The sequence below is a fragment of the Ambystoma mexicanum genome, chromosome 1q, assembly GCF_040938575.1.
Source record: "Ambystoma mexicanum isolate Mex_15411 chromosome 1q, UKY_AmexF1_1, whole genome shotgun sequence".
NCBI lineage: Eukaryota > Metazoa > Chordata > Amphibia > Caudata > Ambystomatidae > Ambystoma > Ambystoma mexicanum.
This window is the reverse complement of record NC_090922.1, coordinates 1,523,515,862-1,523,539,891: the sequence shown is the minus strand read 5'-3', so window position 1 is coordinate 1,523,539,891 and position 24,030 is coordinate 1,523,515,862. Positions and strand designations below refer to the sequence as shown.

Genomic DNA, 24,030 nt, shown 5'->3' with positions numbered 1-24,030 from the left:
GGCACGGGCGATTCAACCAAGAGACGATCCAGGAAGGCGAAAAGAGGGCGAACTGCTTAACCCCACAAGCTCAAAGGAAGAAGACTCTCCAGGAAGAAGATCTTCTCTGTCGTTAGGAAGTGGTGAGTCGTTTCAGCAGGGCTCCACTGGTAGTGTCGTCGTTGCAGGTCAGCTCAGCTTCTCCCTCTTCGGATTCTTTAGGTCCTGTGGCGACTTCTGAAGTTCCAGTCCTCAAAGCCCTGCTTTTATGCAGAAAACCCCCATTCATCAGTCCTAGCTGTCACTCAAACATGCTAAGTGGTGAGCCGGGCGGCTCACCACTGGGCCAATCACACAAGAGTGCGACTTGAGTTGCCGAGGCAACTCAGTCCAGGGTGCCTATTCCCCCCTCCCACACATCCTGTAGACCCAGACAGTGGCACCACTTTTGGAGGCTTCTGTGCAGAAGCCCGCCGAAAGTGGAACAAAGGGCTTGACTTGGGTTGGAGTTACAGAGGCGAACACAAACGCCATTTTAAGACTGAGTCCTGGCAAAAAGACCCAACCGGGGAATGAATATTAAATAAATAACCCAGCAGTATCTTTAACATTGCACCAAAAAAGTGGTTCGTTTAAAAAGAATGGGAAAATCCCATAGGAAATATTCCGGTGGAATATTTCGCGTGGTAACCACTGCCACCAGCCAGAAACTCGACGAGGGGGGACTGCACAGTGCCCCCTCGAAAAACAGACCCAGGGGCATTCTAATTACCCCTATCGGCACTTCCACAATATGATGGTTTGTACTGGTTCTGTTCAGAATTTAAGACTAGTAAATTCAATGGTGACTTTACATGCCCTGGGAGACAGTAGTCAGTCCCAGGATATGGAGTCTATGTTTGGGGGTCAATATGACACCCCTGTGTTACTGCACTGAGGGTGCTGTGTAACACACTTACCAAAAACACATGAAGCCCTATGGAGTAAAAGACCCCATAGCCCATAAAACACATTACAAAGTCAAAGGACATTCTCAAATCATGCCTAAGAGTGGGAGAAAAAGAGTCTCACTCTTAGCAGGAGAAAACAATAAACCCCAAAAATCCAGCAAAGCTGCTGGGGGTCTCACTAGGTTTGGGAAATTGGCCTATACAGAGAATTTTCCCTAACACCCTCTTGGACTTTATAAGATTGAAGTAAGCTGTTTCTCTGTAGATTCTAATGACTTCTGCCTATTTTCCGTTCATCTGGCTGCTCGGCTGTATTGCACTGGTAAATGATTCCTATGCAGTTCTATTCTCCTAATGGTCGCCATGTCTATATGTTTTATAAGGCTTTGTGTGTCAATACTTACCTGTGATTTTTCTATGCTTACTGTGTAAACTAGAAACCTAATAAATCATTGTGTAACTGAAATTACTTGTGTACTCTGTGTGGTTTTAGGAGTCAGAAATGAGAGGCAGGCCCAAAGTTGTAGCATTCTCCTTGTCAGACATTTTAATAAACAGAAGTGGGTTGGATAATTGCCTTTCTAACCCTGTTCTAAGAAGAGTTTCCCGGCCAAGAAAATTAAAACTAAGTCATTTATTTATTTTTAAAGTGAGGGTCAGATTAGAATATTTTGAACATGAGGACAGTTCATAAACTTCTAAGTGTGAAAGGAAATGTCCGTGGCTTATGTTTAGCAAACAGTGTTCATATTCAAAGTAAATTGGCAAATCCAATAAAAACATATTTTCCAAGGGGGGGAACCCTTGGATCCAAAGGGTGGTTCCCTTTCCCTGGATTTTTAAGCAGGATGGCACGTGTCTTTTTCAAACCACAGTTTCTTGAGATCAGAAAAATGTCTCGTCGTCCAACAGAATCCCCAGTAGATCGCTCTTCTGATGAGACAGAGGTAGAGGAGATGTAACCCTGTTTGGAAGATCTGGATCCAAGAGACCATCCTGAGCTGCAGACGGTGGACCCTCAATGACAGATTTCAGTAGGGTATAGAGAGAGGAACCCCCTCTAGAAGCTCAGTGCCAGCAGGTAGCTTACACGAGTGAAGGGCAATACTCTTGGAAGCATAGGCTGTACTGGGATGATGGACTCCTCGACACTGGGTCTATTAAGTCTATTCCATTAGACCTCAGGAGACTAATTGGTACCCCAAGAGTTGAGATACAAATTCCTACAATTGGCACATGAAGTCTCCCTGGCTGGTCAAGTTTTAAGAGGACCAATGAGAGGATACCATTGCACTTTTACTTTCTCAAATTGGGTGCAGAAATTGAGAAACATTGTAGGAGTTGCCACACTTGCTATTTATCTGGTAAAAGTGGAGCCAAGAATTTGGCACCTGTAGTGCCTCTCCCAGTAGTTGGTGTGCCTTTTGAGAGGGTCGAGATTGGCAGTGTTGGTCCCCTAGACCCTCCAACTTCTCCAGGCAACCGATTTATATTGGTTGTCGGGGATCATGCCACTAGCTACTATTAGGGATAATTCTCATAAACGTGTTAATTGTCTCCACCTTAGAGACTTCCAGCAAATTTGCTGGATTTTGAGGACTTCATTTTTTTAACCAGGAGAAAGTGAGACCCTTTTTCCCCACTCTCTCATGTATTTTAATGGGATTTTGAACCCTGGGTTTCTTTTGGGTGTGGAGTCTGATAAACTCCATAGGCATAATCTTTTACATTGTGTCACACAGCACCTTCAGTGCAGTGGCACAGGAAAGTCTTTTCAATTTCCCAATAGTTTAAATACCCATTCTTGGCTAAACTACTGTTTCCAAGAGCCGTGAAGTGAAATTGACTTTACTTACATTTGTAACTTTCTAGACCCAGCACACGCTATCTTACAATAGGGTGCTGGAGGGGTTACTTAGTATCCCCTTTGTCTAGCTTTGCATGTAACGTGTTTGTTACCCTTTCCTCGATGATTGGCTGGTGGCAGTGGTTTACTTTTAACTACTGTGGTGTGCATTTACCACGGGCTACGTTCGCAGCTCCAGTAAAGCACCCAAGGGTGCAATTTTTGTCAAAATGGCCGGTCTTCTTTTTTTTCGGCATTTGTTTGTGGAAAGGTCCTTCTTGAGATTTACTGTGTGCGCCAAACCAGGTTTGGTCCCATTGTTCATTTTGCCTTTGGTGGGATTCACAAGTGAAGTCCCCCTCTGGCTCTAGGGTGTCTGGGGTGAGCAGGAAGTGAGGGAGGTGCCCGAAACTCTGTGTTTAGTCTCCTAGGAGACCCAAATGCACTCTGTAGGGATTGGCCGGCTGACTGTCCGGCAATGACGGCCACCCTGCTGGGTGACCGACAGCTTGGCTGGAATGAATGGGAGAGAATTGAAGAAAAGGTGTGGCTTTTGGCTTGGAAGGCAGAGTCGACCACTGTACGAAGGAACTGAAGAAGATCTTGAAGAGGTCACCTGCTGCAACTCCTGGACTGTTGATTTGCCCGATGAAGCCCTGCTGCTGTGCTGAAACTCCAAATTCGTATCGACAGAGAAGCCCCTGCAAGGACGACCTCTCCCCTTGAGTTGGTGGGACCAATGAACTCCAAAGTAAGCCACCTGCACATTCTCTCGGAGCTGGTTGCATTTCCACAGAGTTGCTGCTGGTAATCGAAACACCAGGGAGAGGAACACCAGATTGTGTGCGTTGCTTTTAAGTTGGCCAAGCGCTCCAGGAAGATTCTGCGGACTCCCTGGAAGCAGGACTGACCAAGCCTGAGCCCTCTCAACAGAGTGTGGGACCCCAGAAGGAAAGTCCAGCTCGACAGCCAGAAACCGGAGTGTAGCTATTTGCGGTAGTCGCGAGGAGCTGGAACACTGAAGTGCTGCTTGTTGGAAAGATTGTTGGTTGCGAGCGGTGACCGTCCCATTGCAGTGCGGGAGTCCCCACGATTGAGGCCCAGGAGCAGTGAGATCTGCAGAGCTGCACAGGAACCGAAGTCATTAGCTGCATCTTTTCTTCTTTACCAAGGTACGTAAAACAAGTCTGAGAGAACTTCCCTCTTATTGTAGAGTTGCTTGCGCCTTCTACTACTCACAAGCCTAATCAGTTTTTGTTTGTTTGTTTTATTCATTTATAATTTTATTCTTCTTTTCATCAAAGACTCCTAAGAACTTGTGCAAAGACTTTTCCATTTACTTACCAGAAGTGCTTTATCCTATCCAAGACTTTTACACCTTGACTTTGGCTTAGCCTATTGAATAGAATGACTCTTCTGGTGAACTCTAAAAGTATCTGCACTGCTTAAGAATATTTGTGGTCTCTTGTGTTCTAATAACCTTTGCCTTTTACCAACTTTTAAAGAGTGTTCTGAATGCCAGCAGTAAGGTATTAATGTTCCCAGCACCCTTGTTACTGAAGTCACCTGTGGGTGTAGGCTGTCTCTGTGGGCCATCCCAAAAGGTTCTTGTATGATTCGGAAACTCAGTGTACAATATTGAAGTATATTTGTGTTACTATTTTATTGCTCCCATCTGAAGAAGGCTTTATAACTGACTGATGCATAAACAATTATTAATTTATTTAAGAAACCTTGAGTGTAAGAGTTTATTTGAATACCTGTAACTGTGAATCTTTGTGTAACTCCACTACAGCTCACATTTCCTCTCGTGAGATAAGCCTGGCTGCTCAACACGCTACCAAAACTGTGTAGTACAAGCTTATACCAAAGGTTGGGTTGCCTATACCTGTAGTAATAGTCGTTTGTAGTGTTCCCAGAGGGTACTTCATTCAAACTTTGCCTAACAGGACCTTTTTCTCAGTCTCTCATGTGGTGGTCCCGGATTTGGATTTTGTGTTTTCTCTGTTTTTGGAGTCTGACAATCTCCATAGGCATCTCCTTTTTGTATGGTGATCCACAGTACCTTAAGTGCAGTGTCACTGAGAAATCCTTTGGATTTCTCTTAAGGTTTAAATACCTACTTTAAATGGCTGGTGGCAGTGGTTTAATTTTTACTACCATTTTGCTTTTCTACCGCAGGCTGAACCCTCAGCTGCAGTACAGCACCCATGGGTGTCCATTTTGTCAAAATGACCCGTTTTCTTTTTTCACCATTTTTTGTTTGTGGGGGCTTGCTTGGCTTCCATTCTGTGCATTGAGACAGATTTAAGCCCTCTGTATCTTTTGCGGCCTTTAGCACTGAAACCCGGCCTGTACTCCAGTGTGTCTGGAAGGGCAGAAAGTGAGGGAGGTTCCCGAAACTTCCCTGTCCTTCGTCTCTAGTAGTGCCTGAACGAAACCAGTCCTAATTGGCTGGTGGTGTGATTGACAGCCTAGGCTGTGCAAGTATGGGACACTTGCTTAAAAAGGAGTGTTTTGGGATCAGAGCCTGCGACTGGAAGAAACATCCAAAGCAGAAATCGTGAAGAGAAGCCTGCTGCAACCTCCTGGACCTCGAAGTACCGGTGAGGCCCTGCTGCCGTGCTGACCTCCTTTTTCGAATCGACAGAGAAGCTCCAGAAGCAACATCTTCTTCCCTTGGTTTTGTGGGACCAACTAACCCCGAGACAAACTCCAGTTTGGCGCAATCCCCGACTTGCTGTAGAAGCCCAATAGCAGGGCCCGAGTGTCCATAGTCTAGTGGAACATCTGCGGAGGAACAAATCTGGCCAAAAGCTCGTGGAGCCTCCTAAGAACTCTCCAGAAGCAGGAAATTCTGATCCAGAGTCCCCTCACCAGAGTCCAGTTCTAAGGGAGCAAGGAAAGTCCAACCAGAGAATTATTCTGCACCAGTGCTGTTTGCGAAGTGCCGCTGAATCGAAGAGAGCCTATAGATGCCGACGACTTTCCCTAGTACTGCCGCAGGAGTCCCTCCAGACGCCCTCCACCTTGCGCCCACGACTGAGGCTCAGGAACCAGGGTCTGCATAGCTGTAGCAAAATGGAATTCGACCAATGACTAGGTCACCCCACAGCCTGGCTTCTCTTGATCATTTGGTGCTCTCAAAAACCACAAAAAGTGTAAAAAAAGAAAGATACGTTAACACAAAGCTTAGAATGCAAATGTCCTTGTGTTCAGCACTGTAGTGCCTTCTACTATTCTGACTGTAGGTAAAGAAGGTGCGCTGCAATTGGTGACAATGCCAGTATCTCTATTGTATGTATGCATGTATATTGTTACACTGGTTTGTCCTTTATGACATGTATGTAATATGTTTTGTTTTATAATCTACAAAAAAAGAGTTTAACAAAAATGCAGTATTGATTGAAACCCCTTGTCATATGAATAAGAAATGATTTGGGCCACAACTGCAGCACATACACTAGCTAAAATATTAAAAAGCTATGTGGACTCGTTTATTGTTCTTGGTCTTCTATCCTTCAATTGACTTCAAGTTAGTACAAAACAGAATTTTCCTGTACTAGTATAAAGCATGAAAAAATAGGTACTTTTTACAAAATATATGTAAGGAGAAAATGTATGTGGTAGGACGCCACCTTTTTGTTTCCATGAAGATGGAATTCAGCTGGACCACTTTTCTTCTAACCAGAGGTGCTGTTTGGGCTTGGGGTACTTGCCTTCTTACCTTAAGTCGTGCTGTCTCAATTGAGATTTGCACTTGCTTAACTTTGAGTTGATTTCAAGTCCCCTTTGCACAGGCCTAACAGCTTGTGTATCTTCAGTGATTTCCTTTTGAATAATCTGACTTTGTGAAATACTTTTATCCAAGAAGTGCATCAGAACTATAGACTTTGTCCAAATTACTTTGGCTGTCCTGGCTCTCTAAAGGCACTCTTCTAAACCCATTGAATTTGGCATTGCTGGTCCCTCTATAGGTTGTAGCTTGTTGAATACTGTTACTGCTGGGAAAGGCATACCTAGATTTAATTGTAGGATTCAGTTGTCCTCTCCTTTTCAAGAAACTGTTTTAACTTTTTAATTTCGTTTACCCTTCCTTTCGAATGGATTGTGTCCTCCCACGTATTCCTTATCTTTGATATTTCCAATATCCACTTTGCTGCCTCGGAAATTCTTTTTAAGCAGTGGGCGCTGTGTCGATGTCGAGTCGATGTCTCGACATTGACGTCACTGCAGGTATATGTAGCACGCGCAGAGCCCGTTGGCCTCAGTTCCGTTTTCCGCGCTTCACAGCTTCGGATGCGTAATGCCTAGTTCCTGACGAAAATTCAACTTCATCACTTTGAGTTTCGATGATATGGGTGCGTCATTGGTGTTGTCCACTCCTCGATCCGCCTTCAAGAAGTGCCGTGACTGCGGTGCAAAGATGTCCTTGACGAACCCTCACAGGATCTGCCTTTGGGTCAAATCATCTGTCCGGAGTGCGAGGATTGCCTGTAGATGACGTCTAAAGCCTTGAGAGAGCGTAGAGGGAAGTTGGCGATAGGTAAGCCTAAAAAAAATCCCCCTCTACTAAATCTAAACGTAAGACATTAGATGAGTCGAGATCAACTTCGCCTCGTCGAAAGAGGTCTAAATGTTCCCGTTCGAGAAGTGGTTTGCACCACTCCTCCACTTCGAGGAAAAGAAAAAAGAGGTGCCATAGGTAGCCATCCACCTCGTGGTCCAGATCACCTGAACGGGTAGTTTGTCCTTCCAAATCTACACCAACACAGTGGGAGGAGTTTAGACTCTGTATGTTAAAGGTGTTCGAGAATGCTGCCTTGACCCCCTCGACAACACTTAGTCAATGCTCCAGTCGAAAGACCACTGAAGCACAAGAGCCATGCGTATTCAGACCTGGCTGCCAAATATCTGCGAGAGCGATCTCATCCCCAGAGTCGAGAGAAAGTCTCCTCAAAGTCTAAAAAAACGATGTCATTGACAGTAACCTCTTTTCCAGGACCGAAAAGTGTGCCATCAGCGCCGATGCTGATGGATAAGCCATCTATGCCTTGAGTGTCGACCTCCTCGACGCCACATGTCAGTCCCTTCAACACAATCGTCGCAGCCATCAACGCTATCGTCAAAGCCATCGATGCATTTGTCGAGGCCATCACTGTCAACAATTTTGACGTTTTCGGCTCCTGTGATGACTACCATAATGCCTACTTCAATTGAAAAAACGTATATACCTCTACCACAAGCAGATTTCTTTAAATCACTCTCTTCAATTAATGAAGACGCAGAGGAGTACTCTGACGAAGAAAGACCCTTTGGGTTGCAATATGGGACACCATCGGTACCTGATGAATTTATATCAGAGGATTCTTGCATGAAGAATTTACAAGAATGTCTTCATGAAGCTAGTGGTATTGATTACTCTCCTGGGATTGATTTTGGAAAGGTAGAACCTGGAGACCATGCAGAGGTAACATACAGCCAGCTAATGACAAGGGTCATGGAATATATGCCATGGTTGGGATCCACGCCTGTTTTTGAACCGGACAATCTCAGAGATATATTAGACAAAGGACCACCCAATTGTCCCTTTCCATCAGGCTTTGCAAAGGAGAGTTGGTTCAAATTCGGAAACACGAGAGGTTATCCCAGCTGTAAATAAAAAACTAACAGCCAAATACAGAGCCTCTCTTTCTGACCCTTTTTACCTCTCAAAGCACCCTGCACAAGAACGTCTGGTAGTGCAAGCATCCACTTCCTCAGGTAGACAGTAGGAGGCAGGTTGTCACAGCATCTGACAGAATGGAAGTCTATTACTTCAGATGCTTGGGAGTTGGAAACAGTTGCCAAAGGTTACTACCTACCTTTCCTGCAAAAACCACAGAGTCATCCACCGGGAGTACAAATCTTTCAAAGTTCCAGATCCGCTGCTTATGCAGGAGATATTAACCCTGCTAGAGAAAAGTGCGATAGAACCAGAACCTGTAGTGGAGAGGAACAAGGGTTGATACTCCCTGTATTTTCTAATTCCAAAGAAGGACGGAGATTGGAGGCCCATCTTCGACTTGAGAGATTTCCTCAGGGAGGACAAATTCAAGATGGTAACCCTTTCTCAGATCTTTCAGGCCCTCCAGCTTCAGGATTGAATGGTATCACTGGACCTCCAGGATGCTTACGTTCATGTGCCGATCCATCCCAAGCACAGACGGTACCTGAGGTTCGCAGTTGGTAGTTCCCATTATCAGTTTCGGGTTCTGCCATTCCAGCTGACCTCCGCCCCAAGGGTTTTCACCAAGCTAATAACGTTGTGGCAGCGAGTCTCAGGAGAGTGGGGATTCACGTCTACCCCTACCTGGAAGATTGGCTGATTAAGGACAGTTCCCCAGAACAGGTCTTGAAACATCTCAGCTCGACCTGTCACTCCCTTCACAGACTGGGCTTCTCCCTCAACTTCAAGAAGTCCCACACAATACTATCTCAAAGACTCCAATTTATCAGAGCAGTCCTGGGTGCATCCCTTGGAAAAGCCTCGCCACCAGAGGTGAGGGCTCAAGACATTCTGCAGATAGTGACAACATTCCAGAATGCCCAACACATACCGCTCTTAGATTTTCTGAGGTTGCCCGGCTCATGGCGTCCTGTATTTTCCTGGTACCCGAGGCTCGTCTGAGAATGAGATCTCTCCAGTTGGCTCTCAGGACCCAGTGGTCACAATTCTCAGGAAGGATGTCGGACCTCCTAGAAATCCCAAACAGAGTCTCACTGGATCTTCAGTGGTGGGCCTGTTGGGAGAACATCTTGAAAGGAGAACCTTTTTGGAAACCATGGCCGGAGATAACAGTAGTGACGGATGTCTAACTCGCGGTGTGGGGAGCCTATACCAACGATTTGACCATCAGCGGCCGTTGGTCTCCATCGGAATTCAAACTACATATCAACCTTTTACAGCTGAGGGCAATCAGACTAGCGCTTAAGGCTTTTTTGCCTTCTGTACAGGGAAAGAATGTCTTAATAATGACGGATATCACATTGGCCATGTACTACTTCAACAAGAGAGGAAGTGTAGGGTCACTACCAATGTGCAGAGAGGCAATGCAGCTCTTGTTCTGGGCAATACAAGAAGGAATCTGTCGGCAGTTCACCTAGCCGGAGAGAACAACACGACAGCGGACGCTCTGAGCAGGCAGAGCACAGTCTCCCACGAGTGGGATTTAGCTTGGGAAGTGGATCTGTTCATGACCAGTGCCAACAGGAAGTGTAAACTGCACTGCTAAAGTGAATTTCCCAAGAGAGGAGCACTAGGAGACGCATTCGTCGTGGATTGGGAGTTTTGACTCCTATACGTGTCCAATCTCCATCATTCCTCACGTAATCGGGAGGTCGAGAAGGTTCAGGAAACCCATGATCCTTATTGCCCCGGACTGGGCCAGGAGGATGTGGTACCCGGACCTTCTGGACATGTCCATCTGACCTCCGATTCGTCTTCGACAAAGAGAGGACCTTCTCTCGCTAGAGGAGGAGCGGGTTCTCCATCCGGATATCGGGACTCTGAGCCTTCACACATGGTTTTTGAGAGGCTGAGTCATAAGGATTGGGACCTCCCAGACCACGTAATGGAGGTCTTGCTTTCGACCAGAAGGCCAGCAACCAAATCTTTATACCGCTGCCGCTGGAATAAGTTCTGCAGCTGGTGTAGAGATAAGAATGTTGTCCCTTTCTCCTGTAATACACCAATGGTGTCATCTTTTCTTATAAATCTGTCAAATCAGGGGCTCCAGATTGGTAACATCAAGGGGTACCTTGCAGCGCTTTCTATTTTGAAGCGCACTTCTGAGGAAGTCTCCTACTTTAAGATTCCTCTAGTAGTACAATTTTTAAAGGGACTAACTAATGTTTAATCTACGACCCTGTTTCAAGTCCCACTAAGGGATCTCAACTTGGTGTTAAATTTCCTGATGGGAGCTCCTTTCGAACTCTGAAAACTGTATTTTTATTTTTAGTGGCAATTACATCAGCCCGAAGGCTGAGTGAGTTTACAGGCTTTATCCTGCAAGCCACCTCCTACTGTTTTACATAAAGACAGAGTGGTACTAAAAATGAAGCCTACTTTTCTCCCCAAAATTGTTTCCGAGTTTCATATTACTCAGAAAATAACATGACCATGGTTTTATCCTCTTGAACATCGGGGAAAGGAGGAAGAAAGGAGGAAGAAAGACTTCACAGGCTTGACCCTTGACGTGCACTGAGCTTTTACATCTCCATATTGGCAAAACTTTATTTTGAAACTTTTTTATGTATATGTAGTCATATAACATTTTAAATAGGTATGCTTGCAGTTAACATTCTTAAATATATAAATGTGCTTTGTTTTCTAAATAATTAAATATATCTAATGCATTGCAACAAGGAAACAAAAATATTATGAACGTATTACATTTTGACCACTAGGTGGTGCTGTTGTATTACTTTTGAAAGTTAGTCATGTATATTTGTTATCAGCTTGTAACGTATGACGTATTACGTCGCGTAGGCCAATGTAGATGCCATTTTTGGAGTCTTTCGATCACGGTTCGGATGCCTGTTACTCGCGCTCCCAGTTTTAATGGATTTCTGTTTTTTTTTTTTCTCCATTGGATCGATTTTTTTTGTGGATTTCTTCTGCATGGATGCCTTTTTTACTGGAGTGAAGCTTTTTTTTCATGGATTCTATGGCTTGGAGTAGGCGTTCTCACTTTTTCATAGATGTTTTTTTCATGGGTTTTGGATCCAACGGATGGATTTAGCTTGGATTGAAGTCTTTTTTTTTTTTGCATGGATGTTTTTCTTTTTTTCACTTGGAGTCATCCTTTGTTTTACTATGGAGTTAATATTTGGATATGGTTTCCAGCATTTGGTGTGTGTTTTCGGTGTCCAGAAGAGGCGTTTCTTGGTGAGTTTGTTTTTATTTTTTATTAGCATTTTAAGTTGTATGCTATTGCTTCCAGGAATTTAATAGGTTCTGTGGAGTCAAAACTGCTTACAATGCTTGTGATTCGTTCCTCGTAGTCTCTGTATTTTTTGTTTACTTTTTGGTTGGTTTTCCATGGATATTGTTTGTGACAGTTTTATTTCTTGAGCATTTTGTTCAGATTTCAGGTTGTTTATAAAGTGCCATAAGTTTGGATTGTTGGTGTTGAATTCCTTATTTATTTTGCTGTGCCATCCCTCCTGTACATTGTTGGTTCTAGGCCAGTTTTCTTTCACGGATTTATAGCAATTCCATATGTTTATTTCATATTTTCCTTTTCTTCTGGTACCATGTCTTGTTAGTTGACCAATCCAAGTGCACTCCATATAGTCCATTAAATTTGCTTAATTGCTCTTCATGATTTGTATAGTATTCTGATGAAATCAAAGTGTCATAATATTTTACAACCATGTCCTCTCTTACAAAAGCTAACGCATATAATTTCTTGATTTGGTTTTGGAATTCTGTGTCCTCTATGTACATTGTCCGTAATCCTAATTTCTGAATTTTTTTCCACAATAAGTGTCCGAAATGAATAAAACAGCCCTGAATATGAGTGTCCGGATATATTTTAGAAAATGCTTTTATTTGTCCTTGCTCAAAATCCATGATTATTGTTTTTGGTGTTTTTTCTGGCAATGATTCTCTAATTAATTTATATATACATCTGTACAGTTCCTCTGATTTTCCATGCATTAAAACATAAATTAATAGGTATAACTGTCCCATTGATTGTTCCATGAATGCTGTAAAACTGAAGAAATGGTGCTGGATATGATTTAAAAGTAGCGTCGCCATGCCATGTAGTTAAATCCCCCAAGTGTGTCATATTAGTTAAAGTTGTAAAAATTAACATATTCTCACTGTACACATCTAACGTTTTCCACAAAAATTGCTCACCTTTTTCTGTTTTTTGTAAAAATGTCTGGTACAATCATATTTATATAAGTTTGAGGTGCCATTGGTAAGTTTTCCTTGCGTTGTTTCTGTCTGTTCACATTTCGTTTAATTTTGTATTTGGCATCTGTGCAGTTACATGTAGTGGTAATTTCTCATAAGCTTTGTTTATTAGTGAGCTTGTCGCCTCATTTTTATTCATTTCCACATTTTGTTTTAGTTCATTTATCGTTTTCTTTATTAATACTGTGGTATTGTCTGGCATATGGTTATGCTCACCAGTTAACCTTTTGGTTATAGCTCGGCCGGAGTAGTTTAATTTTCTGTAATCCTTACATTTCCAACAACTTCATTTCTTGTACATTCCCTCTTGTACACATATCCCTCATATGCCTATTGTGAAGCTCCCATCTCCGACTTTATGAATTCCATATCTGTATGAAATTGTATCTGAAACAGTAAATTTTATAAATTAATTTAACTGTTCTGCTATAATGTGCAAACGACTTTCTTATTTCGCATGTTTCATGTGTTTTACTTACCGCTTTATTTCAGACACGTATACGTTATTCACTCGGTTGTATTTGTCAGCTGCTCTCTCTCTGTCACCTTCCCTCATGCACTGACAGTTTGTTTTCAACCGTCAGCTGTGCTTATTGTTTCAAAACAAGGTGCTTTACTCTTTATTTCAATGTTGTCCTTTAACCCTTTCTTTATCTTCATTAGCCATTTCAATGGTCGAGCCTTTTGTTTCGATCAAATGACCCGTTTACATAATGTTATGGGTTGTCGATCCTTTTGTGTTTCGATCCTTTTGTGTTTCGATCCTTTGTTTTCGGTACTTTGTATAACCGAGTAAAATGTCTCCCTAACAGGTAATACTTCAAAGATTCAATAGCCCATTTGACTGCCCGGCACTCCTTTTCATTAGTGGCGTATTGTAGTTCATGTGGGAACAGTTTTCTATTTATGAACATTATAGGTCGCTCCTTGTCGCCTTGATTTTGATACAACACTGCACCTAGACCAGTTCCTGAGGCATTTGTGTGTAGAAGAAAAGGAGCTTCATAATCCGGAGAATGTAAAACTGCTTTTTCTGTCAGTGTTTTTTAAGGAAATTAAGGCTTTTTCTGTTATCTCATTCTGCCAATTTTTCCTCAAGGGAGCCTCCTTCTTGAGTAAATCTGTCAAAGGAGTGGCCAACGTTGAAAAATAAGGGATGAACCTTCTATAATAAACTATAAAACCAAGGAATGCCCTGACCAGTCTAGGATTCTTTGGAAATTGTAATCGTCGAATTGCTGACAACTTTTCCTCTTGAGGCTTGATTTCTCCTTGACCTACATAGTATCCTAGGTATTTGGTATGAGCATAGGCTAGAAATGTCGTCTTTGGATTAATATGAAGACCAGCTTGTAGCAGAGATTTGAATACCGCTTCTAAGTGAGCCAGAGGATCATCCCTAGATTTACTGAATACAATGATATTGTCTAAGTAAGCAGCCATATATCTCTCATGACCTCTGATTAGATGATTCATCAGCCTTTGAAAAGTTACTGGTGCACCATGTAGGCCAAAAGGTAATACAGTAAATTGGCATATCTCCGTGGGCGTGGCAAACGCCTTCTCTTTATCCGCTGGATGTACTGGTATCTGCCAATAACCTTTCGTTAAGTCTATGGTAGTCTATGGTAGTCAGGAACTGGGCTTTCCCAAGATTATTCAGAAGGTCCTCTATTCTTGGCATAGAATAGGCATCAAATTTTGACACCTCATTTAACTTTCTGAAGTCCATGCTAAATCTGGTAGACCCATCAGGTTTTGGAACTAGAACCACTGGTGAACAACAATCACTGTTTTATTAGCATTTTAAGTTGTATGCTATTGCTTCCAGGAATCTATTACTCCTAGATCAAGCATTTCTTTTACTTCTTGATTTATTGCACGAATCTTGGTTTCCGGAATTCTGTAGGGTGGTAACCTAACTCTAATTCCAGGCGCTGTTATTCTGTGGAAAGCCAGAATGGTTCTCCCTGGAATGGAGGAAAATATCTTCTCGTACTTATTGACTAAGCTAATTAGCTCAAGGTTTTGTGAAGGAGATACATTGGGACTTGTATTTAGGACTTCTTTCCCATAAGACTTGATAGACTGTGGAAAAAGTACGGCCTGGACTTCGTTAGTATGGATCATAGTGATTGTCTCAACGGGTTTCACCCATTCCTTTAAGAGATTTACATGATATGTCTGTAACAGTATTTTTTTTCTCTGGTTGACGAATTCTGTAGGTAACCGGACCCAATATTTCCTCCACTTCATAAGGACCTCTCCATGTGGCCAACATCTTGTTTTCTGATGACGGTAATAGTACTAACACTTGGTATCCAACCTTAAAACTTTGCAGCCTAGTATTCTGATTATAATATTGTTCTTGTTTCAATTGAGCTTGGCAAAGATTTTCCTTTGCTATGGATTGCAACCTCTCCACTCTCTCTCTCTCTCTCTCAATTGATGTGCATATTCTGTAAGCAAAATTTCTTGCAAAGGTTGCTCTTCCCAACTCTCTTTCAAAACATCCAACAGCGTTCGGACCGGCCTTCCGAAGAGGAGTTCAAATGGAGAAAACCCTGTTGAAGACTTTGGAGTGTTCTTTCTTCCGGAGAAGTGGTCTTTTTTGTTTAATGGTTTGGTTATACCTTTCTACAAGACCATCAGTTGTGGGTGAAAAACCGCTATTTTCAAATGATCGATTTTCAAAGTGTCACAGACTTGTTTCATGACTTTGGACATGGTTTGTTCCACGATCTGTCACGATTTCTTTAGGAATACCTACTTGGCTCATAAAAGGGATTAATGCATCACAAATTTGTTGGGTATTAGTTGTTTTTAAAGGGAATACCTCGGGGTATCGAGTGGCATAATCTACGATTACTAATATATATTTGTGACCTCTGCTGGATGGGTCCAATGGTCCCACAATATCCATTCCAATACGATTGAACGGCTCTAGTACTAAGGGCATGGGCTGTAAGGGGGCTTTTGAGACATTCGCCCTATTCTTTTTCTGACACTCTTCACACCCTCGACAGAACCTGTTTACCTGTGTATAAATGTTGTTTTTTCGGTCCCCAAATGACCGTTTCCCATTTGTAAATGGGCTAGTTCTAGTACGGCCTTGTAATATTTACTTGGTACCAACAACTGCCTGATGAGTTCATCTCCTGTTCCGTTCGTAATTCTATAGTATAAACCCTTCTCTTGAAGTGTGTTCCGTCTTTCATGGTGTCCCTTTTAGCAGCCTCTCTGGTGTTTCGTAGCAGCAGATCAAGTTCCTGTGCCATTCTAAAACTGTCTCCATCTTCGTTTATCTTCCAGTCAACAGCAATTGGCAAAATATTTTGTTCTCCCCATTCTTGTTTTAACTTTCTATTATCTGCCCTACTCTTCCGTTTCTTGTTAGCTGGACTCCTTAACTCCTGGTCATGAAATGGAGCAGTTTCTAACCAGCTCTTCTCCGCAGTATTTAACCGTTTGGAAAATTTAGGGACATCAGAACCCACTAATAAAGGCTCCAGTAAGACCGGCAGTACTTATCCCAATTTGTTCCCCAGCTAGTTTTATCTGCACCTCTTTCGTGCGATAAGACCTTACATCCCCATGTACGCACCTGATAGGTATGTCTCTGTTATGATCAACCATTCCACCTATCAGATCTGTAGTAACCGCAGTCTGTAGGCTACCAGAGGCAATCATGGCTCGGGTGGGCTTGCCATTGACCTCCGCCTCACAAGTATAAAGATAAGGAGACTTCGGTATCTGGTCGTAGTCTGGGTATCCCCCTTCTCTTGATACTTCGAAAGTTCCTACATCCATCGGTTCTGGCTTGCTCTTCTTTGGACACAACCTTGCCAGGTGCCCCCACTCACCACACTCAAAGCACTGTGGACCTCTCGTGGATGTTGTTGGCGGTCTAGGTATATCTGGTCCTTCACTACTGGGTCGTGCTCTAATATTCTCCCAGTCAAACTTCTTGACCATAGAGTTTGGCCACCTTGGATTGTTTAGGCTTCTTCCTGTTCCCATAGAAGACCCAGTCGCAGTTCTGGAATTAGTAGTATAGCTTAGCAAACAACTTTGGCCAGCCTTCTGATATGCTGAGGCTATATTGATTGCTTCCATCAACGTGGGTTGGTGATGTTCGCTCACCCAGCGTTGGATGGGTAACGGAAGTGATTCTAGGAATTGTTCCAATATAATCTTCTCCGCCATCTCTTGAGTAGTTGCTGTAGTAGTTAGAAGCCATTTATCCCCCATCTCCTTTACATGATAGTAAAGATGACGTGGTGTTTCATCAGAAAGTAGCTTGATTTCCCTGAACTTTATCCTGTAGGCTTCCTCATCGTGGCCCAGTCTTTCGAGTACCACCCTTTTCATATCATTGTAACTCGTCTCCCTGGTAGGGTTAGCGGCCTGGTAGGTGCTCTGCATGTCCCCCGTCATCAAAGGGGTGATGTAGGTGCACCACCTTTCAGGAGGCCATTGAGCATTCCTAGCTACTCGCTCAAAATTAACAAAAAAATGTGCAGGGTCTTCGCCTGATGCATATTTCTGAAGCACAGAAGTTGGTACTTGAGAGTGGTTCCGCAAATTGGTAGCTTCCGACAGTTGGGCTTGTTGTACTTGTAGAGCCTGCTGAAAAGCCTGCCGATCTGCCTGAGCCTGTTGGCTTTGTAGTTGCATGGCCGTTGTAGAAGGTGTTGCCCTTCACTCAGTGTTTTAATCAAGTCCTCCATGGTGTTCGCTCTTATCCCACCGCTGCCACCAAAATTTCACTTCTGATGGGAATAAGAGCTCACACACACACGTTTAATTTATAACAGAGTATTTTATTTCAACAGAGAGAACTTTAGACACTGCCAAGAAAAGGATATTTGTATTGAAGATCTGATCTGGATTTGGCGGTTCTAAGGATGCAGTATCTTGATGTACTGTTTTTCAGTTCTGGTTTTGCCTCTTCACCTTTATAAAGCCTGTTTTGGGCCAAAAGTCAATCTTGAAGGATTATTTTCTGTAAAAAGGATTTGTCTTAACATTTGCTATTTGGCTTGTACTTGTGTTCAGCTTGAACGCTTGGTCTTCCTAGCGGGACCTCTTTACAGTTCCTCCTGTTAAGCGTGAGCACCTTTCTTCTTAGGTAGGATGGTACAACTTCTGTACACCTTTCTGAGCTCTCCTCTTTTATTAACAAGGGATCTCAGCGCTGTGGAACAGAGTATTGCCAAAGAAAAGTCTGTGCTGTAATAACTGTAAGTGAAGCGCCTGACAGATATGCTTACTTAAGGCTCTTAAGCCCAGCCTTCCCATCTCATCAGGGTTCGCCTCCTGACTCCGCCCCTTTCATTATCATACGACTTCTCTAGAGGTCATTCCGCCTCCACCTTTATAAACTCCTAAATTCTCTATTTTTGTTTCTCGTTGAAAGGGTGTGATTAACTTTGTAGCTCTAGGAAGTGTTGCCAGCCTCTGTGACGAACAGCTGACCGGCTTCGCAGCTTCGTGTCTTCTCCGTGGAGAAGCGTTGTCTATTTCGGCCTCCGCTGTGTTTGGCTGTCAGCTTCCTTGTCGAGCAGCTGATCGGGACGAACACCGCGTTCCACGGCCCCTCCTTGTCTTGTAGTGTTTCTCCTTCTCTGCCCAGATACAAAGTATGAAAACAACTTCCTCAAACTCTCACTGTCTGGAACGGACCATTCACACAGCGCAACAGCGCAACTTTTTAACAACTTAAATTCTGTATAATACGTCTTCAGGCTAATACGCCCACTCATAACGGCTGACTTCCTCCTCGTCCTTTTGAGACGTCTCCTAGCAACCAAAAACAAAACAGGTTTCTTAGAAAAATGAACCTGCAAATTCATCACAGAGAACACAGGAAGGGTTTCCAAGATACTGTTATGTCCCTCCCCCCTTCTATCTCATGCTTTCATGACCTGAATACCTTTTCCACTGCTCTTCAGAGCCTCTCTAGCTAGTAAATCTTCACAGTCCCCCAACTGGGTCTTACTTACGCTGCCTTTCTGTTATCCTGTCCAGAATAAGTGTGCATTAGTTTTACCTACCTAGGATAACCTTGAGTCATTTATACAGAGTAACACTGAGGTTTGCTTTCCCTGTTCTGTTTTAGACCGACACAAAAACAGTCTTTGGTTTATACCTGCCCCAAGTTGCTGATAGCTCCTTGAAAAAGTATATGGATTTTACTTGTCAACAGCTAACTAGAGCAACGAAGTCCTCTTTTTAGGGGCTCATTTAAGGGGGTTTCATTAGGTCGGATTCCAGTAGAGCCATTAAGTAGCTCACGGCTAAGATTTTAAAGGGGCTTAATTAGAGGTGCCTTTTTGCCATATGAGTCACATGTGTTCTATGTATAAATGTGTATGTCCATGAAAAAATGAATTATGACTGTCATTGTGTTTTTAAATGTATGTATTATTGATTTTTGTAATTTTGATAAATATTAAAACATGAGTATATTGTGTGATAATCCATGGTTACTTGCCCTCATTTATGATAAAAGGGTATGACATGACTATCTCAAAGAGCATTTGAGAACTCACTAATAACGGGAAGGAAGGAAGCTGGTCTGCGGGATATTGCGTTCTTTGGGTTTTACTTACCTACAGTTAGCTGTGTGCCATCCTAAAATAAGTTAGAAGAGTTACTGCTTATCTCAATCTGTGTTTCACTGATCTCAAATGGAAAACAGCTATCCTACTCCTCCTCGACCTATCAGCAGCTTTTGACTTGGTGGATCATGCAGTGTTATGCAAACACCTAGCGTCGGCTGCACATTTCTCAAGTGAAGCTATAGCCTGGGTACAATCTTTTCTAGCCAACCGTACGATGAGTGTTCTTCGCCTCAGCAGACCCAATCCAAATTACCTGTGGTGTCCCACAAGGTTCATGCGTCTCACCGACAATGTATAACATCTTTACTAAGCCACTCTTCAACAAACTTGACAGGCTGGGTGTCACATATAATAACTACGCGGATGACGCCCAGATCCTCATACCCCTCTCGGGCAACTTTGTCGAGGATACAACTCTGGTAAACAGGATATACCTCCTCATTCAGGTATGGATGGCCTCACACGGCCTCTGCCTGAATGACGACAAAACTGAGATCCTGATTCTGGGCTCTGACTCCAACCTAAGAAAACTTAACCCTAGCTACGCTGCCTTCAACATTGATGGGAACGTTATTAAAGCAGTAACTGAGGTAAAAACCGTAGGATTTTACCTTGATTCGACCTTAACATTAAAAAAAACAAATTAGTTGCATGGCCTCCTCTACAGCTTATACCTGTAAACTGATCAGGTCCTGCAGACCCTTTCTATCCAAAGTCAGCTGCATTGCACTCGCCAATGCACTAATAATGTCTAACGCCCTCGATGTAGGCGCCAATAAAACTATCCTAAATAAAATGCAAATACTACAAAATGATACCTTGAGAGCAGCTCTGAATATACCCCGCAGAGAGCACATATCCAACCTCAGAAGAGACCACCAATGGCTAAAAATTTGCGACAGAATACTTCTCAAAACGGTATCCCTTACCTTCAAGTGCCTTAATAACGCTGCACCTCCCCATCTATCTGCCAGACTGATTAGAAAAACCTCCGCCCACCACACCAGATCCTCCAACCACCTTTGCTTAGAAATTCCTAGATTTAGACTCGCCAAAGCTGGTGGAGGCAGCTTCCCAGTCAAAGCGCTCTTTCCTGGAGCGCACTTCCCACAGCCTTTAGGGTGGAACAACCATACTCTAGATTTAGACGTAACGTACTGAACTGGCTCAGGTCCAAGGACGTCTAAGAAACCTCTCACCCCACCGACTTTCCTGTGCTCCTGACCTTAGGGTTCCACATACGATACCATGGCTACCACATCGTGGACCTAGTACCTCACCCTCCTGCATCTTGCACACTGCATGTCTATTTATCTGTACAGGAATGTGTTATGTTATATACTCACTTTCTATGTTGTAACCAAGCCTCAAATATTCTGGGAACTGCTGCGCCAGTACACCAGTACCACACCCTCCTGTATCCTCCACACTTCATATCAATTGTATGTACGGTAATGTGTTTTGTTATGTACTGACTTTCTATGTTGTAACTAAGCTTCAAATATCCTTGTAACTGCTGCGCCCAGCTACGTGAGGATTTGGTGCGCGTTATCAAATAAACAAAACAAAAAACAAACAAAACAAAGCCTGTAATTGAACATTACATGGTTAGGTTTTACTCACCCAGTATAACTGTGTTATCACAAAAGTAGTTATAGGTTTTTACTGCACCTAGAATAAGTGTTCCACTACTCACAAAACGCATATTGTCAAGTTGACTGATTATGCGATTTCTTGCTAAGCATCACTGTACAACTGTTAGGGTCTAATACTCTGGAATTAATGAATGTAATCTGAAAGTAACCATTGGTTTACTACCCAAGAATAGGTGTGTCCTGTGCTGAATGTGTTTAAAAAGGTTTGACTTCCTTAGAACTATTGTTATGTGTTTAAAATAAGGTTATATGTCTTTGGTCTGTGTACCTTCAAGCATTGTGTTTTTTAAGAGTTTGACTTTGACCGTACTTACCCCAATACTTGGCCTAATTGTATTTAAAATAAACCTTTATTTTCATAATACTTCTGGTTGTCAGTGTTTCTATTGATTCAGTTGTTTTATAGATTCTTTGTTCCAGTCTCCAGCCCTCTCTCCCTCCTAAGATAAACCTGGTTGCTCTGTCTACACTACCATAGACTCAGGTGGTACAGCTTTATACTCAGAGTGGAGCCTTGTGCTGTGTTGGTTAAATGGTTTTGATGAAGTTTGGTAGAACTTCAGAACAGGTTACCAATAAGATGCGCAAGAGTATGCCCCAAAGGTTTAAAATAAAGGTACTCCTGCCACTACCCTAGCGTAGTTTACTGCAAGTATGGCAAAAATGCTCTTACAGTCAAAATAAAGGCGACATCTGGTTACTCTGCTCTCTTCTCCTTAAAGGGAGTAGTAATGCTACACCATTGACCTTAAAGGGACAAGAGACTCTGCATGCACTGGTAGCCCTAAGGACTAACCAATGGCTCCAAATTGAACTGAGTTAAGCAAGGGTTGAGTGGAAGGCTGGACCTCACTCTCAAAAAGCAGGTCGGTGTCTTGAAATTGTCAACAGATGTGCTGGCGGTCCCATCAAAAGAGATGAGAAAGTTGCAAAAACAAAAATGTTTCCTAACCTCTTCCTTCCCATCACATATCTTTTTTTCCCTCTTTTCTATTTTCCCTTTTCGGGTGCTGGGGTGTAGTATCAGGATGTTGTGGCTGTTTTCATATTTCTTTCCTGGAATCTCTCGGGGAAGGCTTCTGTTACTGACTTATTTGACTTCTGTACTCAAGAATAAGTGTTTGCAGGTTTGACCTTGAAAGCTTTCTCTAGTCACTCTGCTTTCCTTTTCGCCTTTCCTCGTAGATAGTGGAGGCACTGCGGGCACAGATATTGAAGTTGCGCTTCCCACACCGGGTTCAGAGTAAGGAAGCCACACCAAAGGTGAAGAGGAAAGTTTTTGGCAGCAGCTCCCCATCCAAATCTCCGCCACTGCCTGGTGCTCCACCTGCCTTCTCTGACCGCCCATGCCTTGTTGTGCTACAGAAACCACTGGAAAAACTACTTATCAGGTTTGTTTACAAAAGAGGTATCTATGAGGAGTAAGGGAGGATCCTTTCATGCTCCTGTTTCTTCCTCCGCTGTGAGTGATGCGATGTGCTTATTGACAAGCACATTGATGGGTTCGATTCTGATGTCAATGTTTGATTGCTCTTCACTCCTCTGTGCGGTTACTGATACATGTGACAAGGTCCTCGGCCTTATCAACCGGGGTTAAGCACCCTTTTTAGGTGGGAGGTGAAGGGTAGAATCCAGACCCAGCCCTAACATTAAGGGCGAACCCAATAAAACAGTCCCCAAACCAGTCTTCTCCCCCGGTGCCAGCATGCTTATGTGCAGAAGTAGATCTTCAGTCGGGCCTCTGGCCCACCCTCACCAAGGTAGGGGCACATAAGTAGGGGACAGGAAACAGGAAGTGTGGATTTGTTGGGTGAGGTCAGAGGAGGAGGAGGTGGATGGCGAACAAGAGACAAGGAGGAAGGCAGGAGCAGCAGTTTATGGAGCAGGTGAAGCATTGCAACTCGATTGCAACATACAACTGGACCTTTATGTCTGTAAATGGCTTTTAGAAAAGATGTATGTAGTCTAGGTTTCCTTCAGTGATGTTTCTATGTAATTACCATGTAAAACATACCTTTCTCACGTTCAATGGCCAACGTACGGCGTAATGGGTAGCGAAGAAGCACTCTTTCCCTTTTGCCTGGAACAACTTAACAACAGTATTCTGCTTGATGGTATAGCCAGGAATTAATTGATTTATATTCTTCTTCTATGTATGCACACAGCGAGACGTCCGTTTTACTCCCATAATGATTATTCTGTGCTAGACATCATGACACATAGTCAGGGGATCTCACTGTACACCCACCACGAGACCTAGTATCTAGAGTATATGTATTTCCAGAAGCACAGACACTTCTGAAATGTTAACCTAACCTCTTCGGTGCACAATCAATCCTACCCCTCAGTACTGACAAATAACAGGGACCAGGATTTTATCTAATTCCCTTTTTATAGTAGCTTTCCCCTCAGGATTATTTCCCCTTTATATTATACTCGCATATTAATTTCTTTTGGCTGCCTCACAGACAGGTGGTGTGGGGAAGGCATGGTTTCACAATAAGGACGAGGGCACAAAAGATACAAATCACCAATTTTATTTACTTCAAAAGGAGGTTAAAGAACTCCTGTCTTGCCCTAACACTAAAGATGGGAGCACACTCTTCTATGTAAATGAAAGGAAAACAGTCCTAGTCTGTCGTTAGTCCAAAAGAATAACAATTAAACTAGGAACCTATTGCCTGCTCTCACTCTAATACCATACAAGTGTAAATAGGGCATTTGAAAAATTTGAACCAGAAATGAACTCACTACAAGGTTCTGCTCAAGAATTATGAGCGAAACAGTGAATCTCACTAACATGCAAAAGAATACATAGCAGTCCGTCAGTAAGAGACAATCTGGTGTTTTTTGCTGTTCAGGTATACAGGTATTTTCGACTTCAGCCTGGCAATGCTGCAGTCTTTTGAAGTTCCTTGGGGTTGCCAGGGCCTGGTGGAGCTAAGTTAAAATATTCTGTTTTTTCCAAGTGTCAAGATTCATTTCCTCAGATTTGATAAAACGGATC

The 24,030-nt window shown here is 43.0% G+C and overlaps 1 protein-coding gene across 8 annotated transcripts in view; it reads left to right on the top strand.

Annotated features, from left to right (window-relative positions):
- Positions 1-24,030, top strand: part of SZT2 (SZT2 subunit of KICSTOR complex) — a 2,035,845-nt gene that overhangs the window by 340,395 nt on the left and 1,671,420 nt on the right. For all 8 annotated transcript variants that reach the window (XM_069642429.1, XM_069642432.1, XM_069642427.1 and 5 more), the window contains exon 15: positions 22,209-22,414. In XM_069642429.1, coding sequence (XP_069498530.1) covers positions 22,209-22,414 — 206 coding nt within the window. The remainder of the gene's footprint in view (positions 1-22,208; positions 22,415-24,030) is intronic.